This window comes from Balaenoptera physalus (genome assembly GCF_965194825.1).
Source record: "Balaenoptera physalus genome assembly, chromosome: 16".
Taxonomy (NCBI): Eukaryota; Metazoa; Chordata; class Mammalia; order Artiodactyla; family Balaenopteridae; genus Balaenoptera; species Balaenoptera physalus.
In genome coordinates, this window is record NC_138898.1 from 49,021,733 (window position 1) to 49,035,773 (window position 14,041).

At 49.6% G+C, this 14,041-nt stretch overlaps 1 protein-coding gene across 4 annotated transcripts in view; it reads right to left on the reverse strand.

Annotated features, from left to right (window-relative positions):
- SLC24A3 (solute carrier family 24 member 3) overlaps positions 1–14,041 on the reverse strand; it is a 465,640-nt gene that overhangs the window by 48,209 nt on the left and 403,390 nt on the right. For all 4 annotated transcript variants that reach the window (XM_082431659.1, XM_082431656.1, XM_082431657.1 and 1 more), the window contains exons 7-8: positions 11,143–11,217; positions 1,130–1,155 (exon numbers count right to left, since the gene is read on the reverse strand). In XM_082431659.1, the coding sequence (XP_082287785.1) occupies positions 1,130–1,155; positions 11,143–11,217 (101 nt within the window). The remainder of the gene's footprint in view (positions 1–1,129; positions 1,156–11,142; positions 11,218–14,041) is intronic.

Genomic DNA, 14,041 nt, shown 5'->3' on the forward strand with positions numbered 1-14,041 from the left:
TCCCAGCTGTCTCCCCCTTGCCCTCTTGGATAGAGGAGAGAGAGCTGACAAAAGTATCTTAATACCCTGGATAGTGCGTAACGTTTATGGTCCATGTGATATGCTCCCCACCACCCCAAATTCTGAACATCACAGAGACATCCTAGGACACAGAAATGTCGCTCCAGCAAAGGGCTAGCACTCATTCTGCTGAAAACGAAGGCTGCTGGGCTCTGTAATTCTTTTTTTAATTAAAGGTATAATTTATTATTATTATTATTTTCATATTCTTTTCCATTATGGTTTACTAAAGGATATCGAATATAGTTCCCTGTGCTCTACAGTAGGACCTTGGTGTTTGTGCTTCTTTTTCTAGCTCATTCTTAGCTCTAAATAATACCACGAAAGTCGTCTACCTACAGCATCACAACTACCTGTTTCTGAGATGTTCTTTCAGAAGAAGTAGGTGTATTTTCACATCACTCTACTTCCGCAGATCAAATATTTGAAAAATGTAACAAGAATGCATGACACACCCAATTTCTATTTCCATTTCGAACACAGCTGACATGCTCAGAACCCATCTCAAAAAAGGCGATTTGGACATTGACCCAAATGCAAATGTTCCCGTATACTTTATTTGGGCAATTTTTTTAATCTATCAAAAAAAATCACTGATTTTTCAGAGCTCTAAGATCTTCTTGAATGTTAGGCAGAACTTTAATGGGTTAAAGGTCACTGACATGCCTTCACCCCTGGTTCCTGGGATATATTGAATACATGGCATTCGGAATATGCCGACGCGGTCTGGACAACTGGAAAAGGTTCATCAAATCTTAACCATGGCCTTGCCCATGACTGATTGCGGAAAGGCACAGTTGCCTTACACTGTCTAATTTGGATGATAAAGATAGCAAGATAACAGGGTCCCCAAAGGAAGCCCACCAGGCCAGCCCAAGGGAAATGGTCTCTGCTCCATGAAAGCTGATTTAATTTCTTTGTTGAGATGGACAGAGGGTTCCTGAGAAACGCCAGTTGTTCCAATCTGCCCCGACATTTCCCTTTCTTTCCTAGACCCTGACTTTGGTCTTTACTATACTGTCTCTGCCACATAGCAAGGAGAAATTGGAAGGGGAAAAGAGGTACTTACCACGAAACTTGTTCATCATAAATGAACTGTGAAAAAAAATAAAAAGGAGAGAAGATTAGACAGACACACACACACATACACACGCACACACATGCTTTATAAATGCATGTTATCCACCCTTGTGGCTGGCTGGTGGGAATCGCGGCTGGGGCCGGTTTGGGGTGTGAAGCATCTGTGGCAAACTCCCCTCTGTGCTGGTTTAGTCTCTGGTCAGTGTTAGTGGAAGGAGGTCTTGTTGGCAGACTGGGGTGGGCATCAGGCCATCCCAGCCTTCCTGCAAGTTCTGTCAGAGGATGGAGTGAGAGGGAAGCATGCCCAACCTTGTTATTTGTAGAATTTCAGATCTGGAAGGGGATGCGGAGCTTGGTGGGTGCTTGCAAACATTAGTCACTTACGGGTCCCCTGGAAGCTGTCTGTACGTCTCTGTGCATCGTACAGCACCTTCGAGCTTTTATGAAAGCACATGAGTTTCTATGGACTCGATTATTTTTCTTTCAGTCAACCTAGTCTTTCGTTTCCTTAAAAGAATTTATTTTCAAAGAAAATTCTGCATCACAACCGGAAGTGGAGAATCGGCACCACTTGGGCACCATGTGTAGAGAGAGGAAAAATAAACGCAGTGACAACAGTGAAAATCCTGGCTGGACACTGTCGGCTGCCCATGTCCTGAGCCACAGGCCTGCACTTGTGTGAAGGGAGATTAGCGAGGGTCAGAAGCAGTGCAAAGGGCCAAACAGAGACCCTCCCTGATCAGTTAGGAGCCGAAGAAAACACACGACAGGACTGAGTTTATTTAAGTCCTACTCCACATAGCATCTAAGATCACTTCTCATTTTGGGGGAAAAAGTGGTATAATCCTGGCCCTTTGATTTATACGGGAAACGGAGCTGCAGAGAACATGAGTAATTTCCCTGAGGTTGCCCAATTAGCTGCAGAGTTGGTCCTAGAACCCAGCCCTGGCTCTTAACTTCGTGTTCTTTCCATGACACCCTTATTTGCCCAGATGGTATGGTGTTGAAACCAAATGAATGCCCTTCTATTTCATTCAAGTAGGAAGCTGTTTCTTCCCACACTCACAGGACATGACTGATTTGAGCGCGATCATCTCTGAGCAACTTTCGGTCAGGGGCCCTCTGGAGACTCTCAGGCAGAAGCATCTGGGTGTAGAGGGTGATTACTGTACCCAGGTGGTAAACTCGGCTAACAACGGGACATCGCTTCAGTCCCCGGCGATGACAACTACCACCAGTTGTGAGAGACACAGAGAAAACCTCAAAGACCAGCAGGTGCAACTCAAAAGGCACACAAGAGTACCTCCCTCCGATCACCCCAAAGGAGCGTAGAGAAGGATGAGGAGAAAGGGGCCACCCTTTTCTTTGTAACTCACTCTTCCCAACAAGACACTGAAAAAGATATTGGCTTCATCAGTTTTTGCCGTTTTATCATCTATCATTATCGGATCCAACAGGTTGGCATTTGGATGAAAATGTCAAACCAGAATGGGAAGAGAAATAAAGAAGTAAAGGAAACCACCCCACAATCCAGGCTGGATGGTATGGAATTCATTCCCAGGCAGGCATTCACAGCCGCTGTTATATAATTGCTAGCTTTCAAAAAATCCAAGAAATCATGGAACAGAAGCAGTGATTTAAGTTGGAAAATGTTTTCTATTAATTGAAGTTAATTCAATATCAGTCTTGGGCAGCAGGCTGGAACAATCAATTCAGAGCCACTTAAGAGAGCACAAGATACTAGTAAAGAGTTGATTAGATCACCAATTTAATGTTCCTCTCTGGGGAGGGCAGCCAACACTCCGTACTATGAAAGCAGCTCTAAGGAAGCCGTATTTTGTGCCACCTGACAGGTGAAAAAAAATCAGAATGGCCTTAATTGTACAAAGGATTCCAAAGTGAGAGCAGAATTTACAGGGAACACAATATCAGAGAAATAGTGAGGCACGCCTGGATGCAAACGTGGTGGGGGGAGGGAACCAGAAACTTCCAAACGACAGAGGCAGCGATGCTGGTCTCTGACCACCTGGAGCCCTGAGGCCTCAGCTACCCTGTGGCCCACGAGTGAACACGGTCTGGGTTTGACCCCGCTGCTTCAAGAGGACTGGATGGAAACACGAGAGCCTCCAAAAAAGAACAGTAACATTGATAAAAGGGACTATAAATCAGGCCTTTGAGAAAACCTGAATGGAAAGAGGCTTGTGTGTGGTGAGGAAAGAGACCTGACTGCAGAGTCTGGTGGTGCCTGGAGGGGGGTCTGCCGGCTGAGTGTCACCCACCCAGAAGGAAATCTGAACTGTTCACAGACTGTTCCCCTGGGAGAGCACATCTCCGGAACATGCCGACAGAGCATGGAACCGGCCTGTCTGAGAACGTACGACGACAAAGATGGTGACTCTCGCTTGGTGTTGCTGATGGTTAGAGCAGATTTCTTATTCCTTACAGATTTAATTTCATTGAATTCTCCTAAGACAAGTGTTGCACATCCCTCTGTATTTTCATGCTCACTCGGTGAGTAAAAGAAGACAAAACAACTTCCCCACACCTGCTTGCGGGGTGACTAGGGTAGAAGAGAACCTGAAATCACACGCCTTGCCCCACCTGAAACAAGAAACTGCACCCCCAGTTCCAGACGGTCCCCACTAGGTGGCGCTCACGTCCCGGGCCCCGCATCCCAGCGGCCCGGCCCCGGCAGAGATGTTGAGATTAAGTTGGACCAAGTCCCCTCGGCGGCTCCATGAAATCTCCTGGGAGGTGGGCAAGGGCCCCTGGACAGACAGACTCCCGCAGCGGCCTGCGGCCAGCCCACTACCATCAGGGGGTGGGGTGACGTTCTGGAGGCAGCTCCTGCCCGGTGCTCTGAGATGGGGCCGGGTGGGTCCCTCATTTACACCCACACGCAGTCCCCAGACCTGAGCGTAGCGGTCGGAGCTGCCCACCCTTTTCCCAGGTGGGATTTTGCAGAGGAGCCTTGGGAAAGCAGCTCTCTGTGCTCTGCTGGTTGTGTTTGGGGTGAGGCCGCTATTGCCCCCCCCCGCCACCCCACCAGGGCCCGCGTGGGTGCGCTGATCTCTGGGCCCCAGATTTGCTGCATGGCTGGTCAGGGACCTGCTCTCTGACCCATATCTGGTTCATCCAGAGCACCCCCTGGCTTCACGCTAAGCTTTCCACGTGTTCCGCAGACGAGCTAAATGGGAACTCACAGGAGTGAATCTGAAAAAACCCTCTTTTCCTCCAGCCTCCGAGAAACGTTTGGGTACCATGGAAACCAGCTTTTCAGTGCTGGTGTCTGCTCTAGAATTCTTCCGAGAGAGACAGGCTTCCGTCAGGCAGGTGAATCCCTGGATGATCGAGCAACCCAGGGAACTCAAGGCGGAACAGCAAGGAACAGACAGCCGGTAGTCGCAGGCGAGTGGGCAGGAGAGGAGAGGCCCGGCTGGCCCCGCAGCGCACAGCGGCCCTGGGTTGGCTGGTTGTAAGCGGTAACCATGGCGCTGGGCGGCTGTTGTGCTGGAGCTGGGATCTCGTAGCTTGTACAGTAATCTCTGGCACCATCAGAATTTTAAGCAGTGAAGGTAAAAGGAGAAAATCAACACCATCATTCTCTTTCAAGAGACTGAAACCTTGAACATCTTCCCCGCGTTGCTGGGGAGGGAAACTGCTCCCCCCCACGGCGTAGATGCCCTCAGGAGATGTGCCTACTCGGAGTCCTGCCTTCCTCCGGCTTCAGGGACGGGGGTGCGGGTGGCTTAGCCGAGCCCATGGCGATTCCCTCTGAGGAGAGGAATCAGATGGAATACATTGGAAAACAGCTGTGAGGCACAGATATGGCTTCCAACTGAAGGGTAAATAGTAATTCTGACGTGAGCATCTCCAGCTGGCTGACCTGATGGTGCTGGGGATGCAGGAGGGTAGGAACTAAAGGCAGGGCTTGAGCAGAGCCGGACATCCCATATCAACCTGCAGGGCAGGCCACAGCAGAAGAAACAGTGATGAGAGGACCAATTTAGGATACAGGAGATGATGGTTGTTAAAGCAAAAGGCTACGTTCGCTCAGCAGCGCAAAAACACAGGCGAGGAACTAAAATGTCCAAGTTGTTGTCCTAGGGAAAGAGCAAGTCTCCTGGAATCCCGTCCAGCCAACCCAATTCCCGGCTCCAGGAGCAAATGCTCAGATGACCCGGCTCCCTCCCTGACCCCAGCACCACTTACAGCAGCCCTGCCTCCTCACTGTGGCAGGGATTAGGGAACAGGGGACCCCCTGGTTTGTTTGAGAAACTTGAATGTTCTCTCACATCCTTCTCTGTGAGAATCTTCTGGCTGCCAGAGTCATTCCCGCTTTGCTGGGGCCCTGAGATGTAATCGTGAGCAGAAGGGCCTCAGGGTCTCCAAACTGGAGAGGGAGGAAGGGCCCGAGGGGGACGGGCCGTGGAGGCCAGCGGGCACCAGAGGACAGTCAGCAGTGTACATGTCGGGCACTTTCCTCTCACAGAAAGGGCGAGATAAGGAGATTTAAGATGAGTCGTCTTAATGAAAGACTTCCAGGAGAGGGAGGCAGACGTTCAGTCTTCAAATGTAAAGTAAGCGCTTCCTTCGGGCGCCCCTGTGAAGGTGGACTTCTTGGTAGGTGGGGTAAAACCAGACTGTACGAGGCAGGTTTTGTTGGAGGGAAAACCTGAATTCTTTGCTGAGCTGATGCAGCTGTACATCTTATCCTGCTCTGGTTGGCCTGAGGGGTTGCAGCTCACTCACCTTGAGCAAATCCCTGGATTTCTGGAGCCTTGGTGTTGCCATCTGTAAAATGGGACTCCTGTCACAGGTGCTTGCACAGTGGTGAGTACTGAACTAGGAAATCTCCATCGACAGACCCAACACTGTACTCAGTCCTGTAGGAAGTATGGAGCCTATGCCTGTTAAAAGTGCCCGTGAGAACGTAGGTATACTTTCTATGGAAGGATTTGCTCTCTACAACTGTGCTATCCAAGATGATAGGCACTAGCCACATGTGGCCTCATACATTGAAATTAATGAAATAAGGTTCAGTTCCTTGGTTGCAATGGTTGCATTTCAAGAGTACAATGGCTAAATGGGAAAAGAATTTGCAAAAGAATAGATACATGTATATGTATAACTGAATCACTTTGCTGTACACCTGAAACTAACACAACATCGTAAATAAACTCTACTCCAATATAAAATAAAAATTAAAAACAAAGAGCTCAAAGGCTCATGTGCTTGGTGGCTATCATATTGGACAGTGCTGCCTAGGTTATCTCCGGCAGATGCGTCAGCTGAGTTGTCTCTCTTTATCAGAGTGGGGGGGCTGCACTGAGTGAGAGGGCAGTGTCACCTCGGATGAGCCTTGCTGCTGTGCCGGTGCTCAAGTTGCCCCGAGGGCCCCCCAACTGCCAATGGCCCACCTGGCCCTTCTCCAGGTGGGCAGCCCCTCCTCCCCCAAGCTGCATTTGTGAGCCTGTCTGTTATCTGGAACCTGTCTCAGAGGCCTCTCCACACCCCCTGGAAGTTTCCCTTCTCTTGGTGCTCATAAGCCCCCATCCTGAAGCAGAGATGAAGGGTAAAAATAAAGTATTCCTTTTAGGGCAGCTGTTAGATTGACGATGTAATGAATCATTTGCATTTATGTAAATTACATGATTATGTAAATTACAGTAACATTTCAATAAAAGAGACTGTCTGTCGGGTCTGCTGGAATTTGGAGAAAGAAGATGGGGAGGCCGGAGCTGCCATAGTCAGATGGGGGTGGGTCCTTGGTGTGAGAGAGAGAGCAGCAAGACGTCCATGAGGGTCTGCAGACCATCGATCGTGTAGATGCACGCAGGACATGCTCCGAAGGACCCAGGATGCTCTCAGAACCTGAACAGCGACACTTCTCTTGCAGAGAGAGACCCAAGTCATGGGGCGAGCTTCCTGGGCCACGACAAGCTTCTCCAGGGCCTGATGCTTCACTGTAGAGAATGTCACCTGGGCTAAAGGGGGATGCCTGACGGGGCGGGGGAAAGGCGCTGAGAGACAGGCGCTGTACGCTTTTGCAATGAGAACTGCTTTAGACGAGAGCATGCTCTTAATTTCTTCCGCTCTCTCTTTAGTTATCTATTTATTTTTTCGCTCTCTCTTTAAAAAACAGCAACAACAAACAAACTAGAAAATAGCAGAGAGCAAAGGTCAGGTAAATCCCAGACATCGACGTGAACTGAGTCCCTCGTCTCTAAGTTAACCGTTTGAAGCTCTGTTGGTTTCAGATCGCCCGTGCTGTGTTTCTGCTTCTTGGCCTGGCCCTCTGCATCAGCTTCCATGTCAGCTGTTTCAGAATCCAGGTAGTAACGACCCCATCAGCACTCCCTGGACCAGCGGCCCTAAGCCTCCCTGGAGACGTAGTCTTTCCTGCTCGGGGCTCCTCCCTGTGGGCAGATGTATTTAGAAGTGGCCTCTGGTCCCATTTAGTCGGGACTTGCCCTCCAGGTGAATGAGCTCTTCATTGTGGCACCTCAGGGGACTGCCTTCTGAACATTTCAGAGCCATAAAAAGGGGGAGAGGGTAAAAAAAAACCCTAATAGTTAAAAGAAATTATTCAGATAATTATTGGTAATTATTTGTGGGTAGGAGGAGAGTTCTAAATACAGGACTTTTCAGTGCCCATTGCAGAGTCCGATGGAGAAGCTTTGTGTTATACACGGAAAACCCAAAGAAAAGTGATGCTGTTACCATGACATTAGGGAAAACACAGAAAGAGGAGACTGGGAAACCTTGACAAAAAGATATGGCGTGTGGAACAGCAGCCTGGGGCTGGCGCACAGAAGAGATCTGTGGACACGGAGGAACCTCCTTTGCTAAGTTCTGCTCTTCGGGTATTAGGCTGTTTTGCTCCTCAGGCTGGTTTTAAGTCTCATGTGAAAATGACCCCAAGAACAAACGGCCCTCAGAAATCCAGACAACCAAGCTGCCATGATGCTTCCCCTTTCGAGACGGTCTTTGCCTGCAGCAGATGAACATTTGAGGAAATGGTGTCCAACCGTATTGGAGGCTGAGTTTCTCCAAGCGCAGTAGGTGCCACTGGCATCCGAATCACGGGGGAAGATTCTGGTTGAAGTGAAGCTTCCTGGGTCCAACCCCAGGACCTACCGAATTAAAACCTCTGGTTTGCATGTTTCCAGGAGGCATGCTGAGCGTTTCCTGCGCTGCTGAATTTGGAGGAACACCACTTAAAGTAGAAAGGACCAAGACCAAACCCTGAGAACCCAGACGTTCTCTTTTCCATTACTTCCTAACAGTGGAGAAAGGTAATTTTTCTCAAGATCATAAAAATCTAGGCTTGACGTCAGGTCGGTAAATACACAGTCCAATCTCTAGGTCACAGCAAAGAATCACTTGCTTTTGACTCTGTTGCCATCGGAGGGAACACAGAGCTGCTGGCATCCCGTAAGCAGCTGAGTCAGCTCTGATTCATCCTCAGCAGGTGATTGCTTTGCCCAAAGACCCCGCTCGGGTGAGTGTCGCCCACAGCCTGAGGATGCAAAACCGCTTTGTTTCTTCTCACGTCATTAGAGACAATTACATTTGTTCTATCTTGAACACGTCCAGATAAATGTGACAGAAGACAGGTTATTTCACACACGGTCCAGGAGGTGTCTATGTGAGAACAGAGTGAAGCAGGTGCTGGCAAATCTGCCAATAGGCGTGGACGTTGCTGAGTCCGCGCTCCCAGGGGGTCTTGTTTTTTTTTTCCTTTGGTATAAATTTATTTATTTATTTATTTTTGCCTGTGTCGGGTCTTCGTTGCTGCGTGCGGGCTTTCTCTCTAGTTGCGGTGTGCGGGCTTCTCATTGCAGTGGCTTCTCTTGTTGCAGAGCACAGGCTCTAGGTGCAGGGACTTCAGTAGTTGTGGCTCTTGGGCTCAGTTGCTCCACGGCATGTGGGATCTTCCTGCACTAGGGCTCAAACCCGTGTCCCCTGCACTGGCAGGTGGATTCTTAACCACTGCGCCACCAGGGAAGTCCCTCCCAGGGGGTCTTGGACTGTGCTGTTCTGGCTCATCGCCTTGTCTCTAGGAGGGCGGACACCTCCTTCTGGAATTCAGTAAAATGGAGAACTGCGTTCATTGACACCATCCACTAACACGTCTCTTGAAAACTGTAATTTTCAGAAACCATCCTAAAATACCCTGACAGCAAAAGAGCCGAGTGCACGTGAGCTGTATGGGATCGGGCGTCACAGGACAGAGATCCTGCAGAGCGTGTCTGAGCAGTCTGGGCTGGGTGAACAGAGGCTTCTAGATCTGGGGGTGATCGTACCTCTTCCACAGGTACAAGAACACAGAGCTCATGGGTGTCCTTAAGTCTGCTGACCGGGAATTCAACAGACACACTGTGTTTTCAGTCCAACGTGGGCGTCGGAGCACTTCTGCCCCTTGGGGCTGGTCTCAACCCTCCTGATCGTCAGTCGCCCCTGAATGAGGGCACTGTGGTTGTAAACCCAAGCTCTTCACTTGGAGCTGCTGTTGACTTAACTAACCCACCTGGTTCCTTGGGGAAAGTCTTGTATTAAACATCACTTTTGACTTATTTGTATAGAGCTTTATAATTAAATCTAATTTATTTATTTATTTTTTTATTTACTTTTGACTGTGTTGGGTCTTCGTTTCTGTGCGAGGGCTTTCTCCAGTTGCTGCAAGCGGGGGCCACTCTTCATCGTGGTGCGCGGGCCTCTCACTGTCGCGGCCTCTCCCATTGCGGAGCACAGGCTCCAGACGCGCAGGCTCAGTAGTTGTGGCTCACGGGCCCAGCTGCTCCGCGGCATGTGGGATCTTCCTGGACCGGGGCACAAACCCGTGTCCCCTGCATTGGCAGGCGGATTCTTAACCACTGCGCCACCAGGGAAGCCCTTAAATCTAATTTATAATTAAATTAATTATTTATAATTAAATAATATACAGGTAAGTGCTTTGTAAACAGGTAAGTAAATCCTTCAGAGGATCTATTTCCGTTCTGTGCATAAGAAAACTAAGACCTGGAGACACCGATTTCTCCAAGGTCATTAGAGCTAGTGAGAAGGGGACCCGAATTAGGAGCCAGGTCTCCCGATTCCCATGTGTTGTTCTGATTTGCTGCCCTTTTCCTGGATGGCTCGGCTTGCCAAGCTAAGGGATTTGGGTTTGTCCCCACAGAACATGGAGCCACTGATCATATAAACACAGGACTGGCATTTGCAGGTGTTCTTGGTCGAGACACCGTTTGGACAGCTCTGAGGACTGAGCAGGGAGGGGGGAGTAGAGGGGGAGGGGGAGGGCAGCTGTGATGCTATTTGTTACATTAATCTGCAATGAGCTTCATCAGTTCAGGCCAGAGATGCAAAAAGCCTCAAGGAAAACGGGCTACGGGGGACACACTGGGGAGACTTTTACAAAGTGAAAATCCACAGGACAATGTTGGCGGGAAGGTCAGTTTAATATCATTTCCAGGCTGGGTAGCTAGGGTAGGAACGGGGGCTGAAATAAAGGAGGAGGGTCCAGTCTTGGGGAAAGCATCCTAAGTGTAGAGACACGTTGGGTCTGGGGCATGAAGGTGTCTAGTAGAGAGTTGCTTACTCACTGCTAGGGACACAGTGTGGGCATGTCCGCATGAAGGCGGTAATGGCAACGGGTACTGTGGGACGGGCAGGGCGTGTCCTGGGAGAGTGCACAGAGTGAGGGGGAGAAGGAAGGTCCACACCCAGGGATGCTGAAGGGAGTTACAGAGGAGCCCATGAGGAAAGTGAGTGCAAAGCGTCGGGGGAATCGTAGGAAAACAGCAGGGGATTCTCATGGAGCTCGGGGACCAGGGCCAGCTCCCGTTCTGAGCACCGGACCATCAGGCTGGGGTTCTGAGTGATCAAAGGAGCCGCCTCCACGCACCTGCTCCACTTGGAGGAGCCACGCGTCACCCCGAGCTGAGAAGGAGGATTGGGAGATAAGAGGCCAGGGATCCAGGCGAGGTGCCCATCACTTACCACGATGAGCGCGACCACGGACAGTGTGTAGTAAATGGAGTCCCTCAGCAGGCACCAGGAGGACAGAGCCACAACCTGGAGGAAAAGCGGAAAGGAGGTGAGCAACAGGACGTCGGCTGTGCGAGGGAGACAGCCTGGCTCCCGGCGCTGTGGCCAGTGATGACCCAGACACACAACCTAGCATTTCTGTCTCTGTCCTGGAGACCCAGGCCATCTGCCAGTTGACAGGAATTTACTGAAGTCTTTAGGCATAATAGTCTGGGTCTCCTGAAAATCAGATGCCAAGATGGGGCTGAACCTGCAAAGACTTCATTAGGGGGAGACGCCCAGGAGAGAAGACCAGGAGTAGGCCGGGGAACCGGGAGGGCCGCCCAGCCATGACTGGGGTCTGACCCCCAGAGGAGAGGGAAAGCTGGGTAGATGGACAATCTGAGGAAGGTTCTGCACAGCCGAGCCAAAGTCCCATGTTTCCCAGGAGCCCGCCAGTCTCAGCATCCCTAACGCCACGCGGACCGGAGGAGCTACCTGACCCTGTGTCCTTGTCAACACTCTACCCAGGGCTGGGCAGCTGCCACCCTTCAGAAGAGGCGCGGACAGCTGATTTGCAGTCTCCCCCCAACTCCCCGCGCCCTCTTCTCTCATCTCTATTACATGCCTGGCCTTGTGGGCACTGGACCCCTGGCTTAATCAGAATTTTTAAAAGATTGATTTGCGTATTGATCTGGAGAAAACATTATCTTAGCAGTGGGGAGCTGTCCCTTTAAAGATGTGGTGACTCTGCTGAGACCAGTGGACACCTTGCTGGAGGATAAGCAGGCTTGGCCTCCTGTGTGCAGACTTCCTGCAGGAGAAGGAGGCCCCTGGTGCAGAAGGAGGGGTGGGGCCCCGCTGGGCATTGTGGGAGGAGGGGCTGCGGGGAGGGGTGGGGGGAGGAGAGAGGGGGAGGGGCCCAGGTTAAGATCCCTGCTCTGGAGGAAGAGTCATTTCTCCTCTGCAAGTCCTTCAAAGTCTCTTTTGGAGCGAAAGCTGGTATTTTTCCTCTGCTCTGCAGAGTAGGTCCATTTTTGCAGACTCTCCCAAAGGAGCCTGGGAGGGTCCCAGTGCCCTGTCGGAGTTGCTTCCTGGGCTGTCACTCACAGGCCCTCCCACCTCCCTAGAAAAGTGTCAGCCACTCCAGGGCCACAGGACACTTCTAGCTGCCTTTGCCCTTGGCCTCATAAGCGGAAAAGGACACAGCAAATGCCACCTCTCAGCTGGGACGATGACAGGCACACGGTGCACCAAAGACAACAGGAAAAGGGATTCCAGGGACAAGGCCGCCTTTGGCGCCTCTTCCCTCCCCTACTGCTGTGTGCGGCTATGAAGAAAAGATCAGGCAAAGTCAAACCAGAGACGCCTTTCTGGATTCAAATAACATGAAAGATATGACTTAAATAGAACCATAAATGAATAATGAGGCCAGCTTCTTTTCATTAACGCATTCTTCCACTGCTGTAGGGACACTGAGGTATTTTCTGTTGCTAATTTTGCCTTATTTGGATGGGTATTTGCAGATCTAAGTTACAGATGACAGGGTTGTCAAGAAAAGAACTTGTGCCACGAGAATCACTTTAGAACAAACTTTACCCTTTTATCATCTCTCCTTGGACCGTATACTGTTAGAACCTGTGACCATCACTTACCGTCTACGGAACAGAACAAATTGGACTAGACTGTTCATTTTCCATCAGGTCATAAAACGTGGTGAATATTTTAAAATTTATTAGAGTTAGGCTAATGGACTTAAAACATGTGGCAAATATCAATTCTGAATTTTCTTAAAAAATCACTTGGGCTTTTAATTAAAGATGGCAGATTGAACACATACCACAGTACCTTTGCTCCTTCTTGTTGCACTATAACAGGGTAACAGCAAAAGGACTGTTTTTTTTTTTAACAAGACATAAACCTGGGAGGAAAGGAGACTAGAAGAGCTGATCAGAGCCACGAAATGTTGGAGGCTGAAAGCAGAAGAACAATTGGTCATTCAGCTGGCAGTGGGCCAAGCTCTAGAAGTGACGGTAAAGGTGGCCTGAAAACGGGATGACCGTGAGACTGTTTAAGAATTCAATCCCAAACCTCCTCCCTCTCTTCAAGCAGACCAGTGACTGCACAGCCCTCACCTTATCAGAAACAGGAGACCTGGCATTTAAAGAAGAGAAGTTCCAGAAAAAGGAGGAGAGGAAATAATCAAATAAATAATTAAAAATTCCCAGAAGTTAAGGATGTGCATTTTCCAGCACAAAGGACAAAACGATGCACACCAATGCACATCACTGTGAATTTTCAAAATACCAGGACCAAAAAATGGTCCTAGAAACTACCAAAGAGAGAGAAAAACAGGAATATATACAAAGGATCAAAACCAGAATGACATTTTATTTCTCAACCAAAGCACTGGAAGCTAGAAGACAACGGAGGAAGGCCTTCAAGATTAGAAAGGAAAATGATTTCAACCTGGAATTCTACACTCAACCAAATTGTTCATTAAGAGTGAGAGAAGGGGGCTTCCCTGGTGGCGCAGTGGTTGAGAGTCTGCCTGCTAATGCGGGGGACACGGGTTCGAGCCCTGGTCTGGGAGGATCCCACATGCCGTGGAGCAACTGGGCCCGTGAACCACAACTGCTGAGCCTGCGCGTCTGGAGCCTGTGCGCCGCAACAAGAGAGGCCGCGATAGTGAGAGGCCCGCGCACCGCGATGAAGAGTGGCCCCCACTTGCCGCAGCTGGAGAGAGCCCTAGCACAGAAACGAAGACCCAACATAGCAATCAATCAATCAATAAATAAATCTTAAAAAAAAAAAAAAAAAAAGTGAGAGAAGACTAAAAATAAAAGTTTAATTATCTCGGAAAAAATGTAAT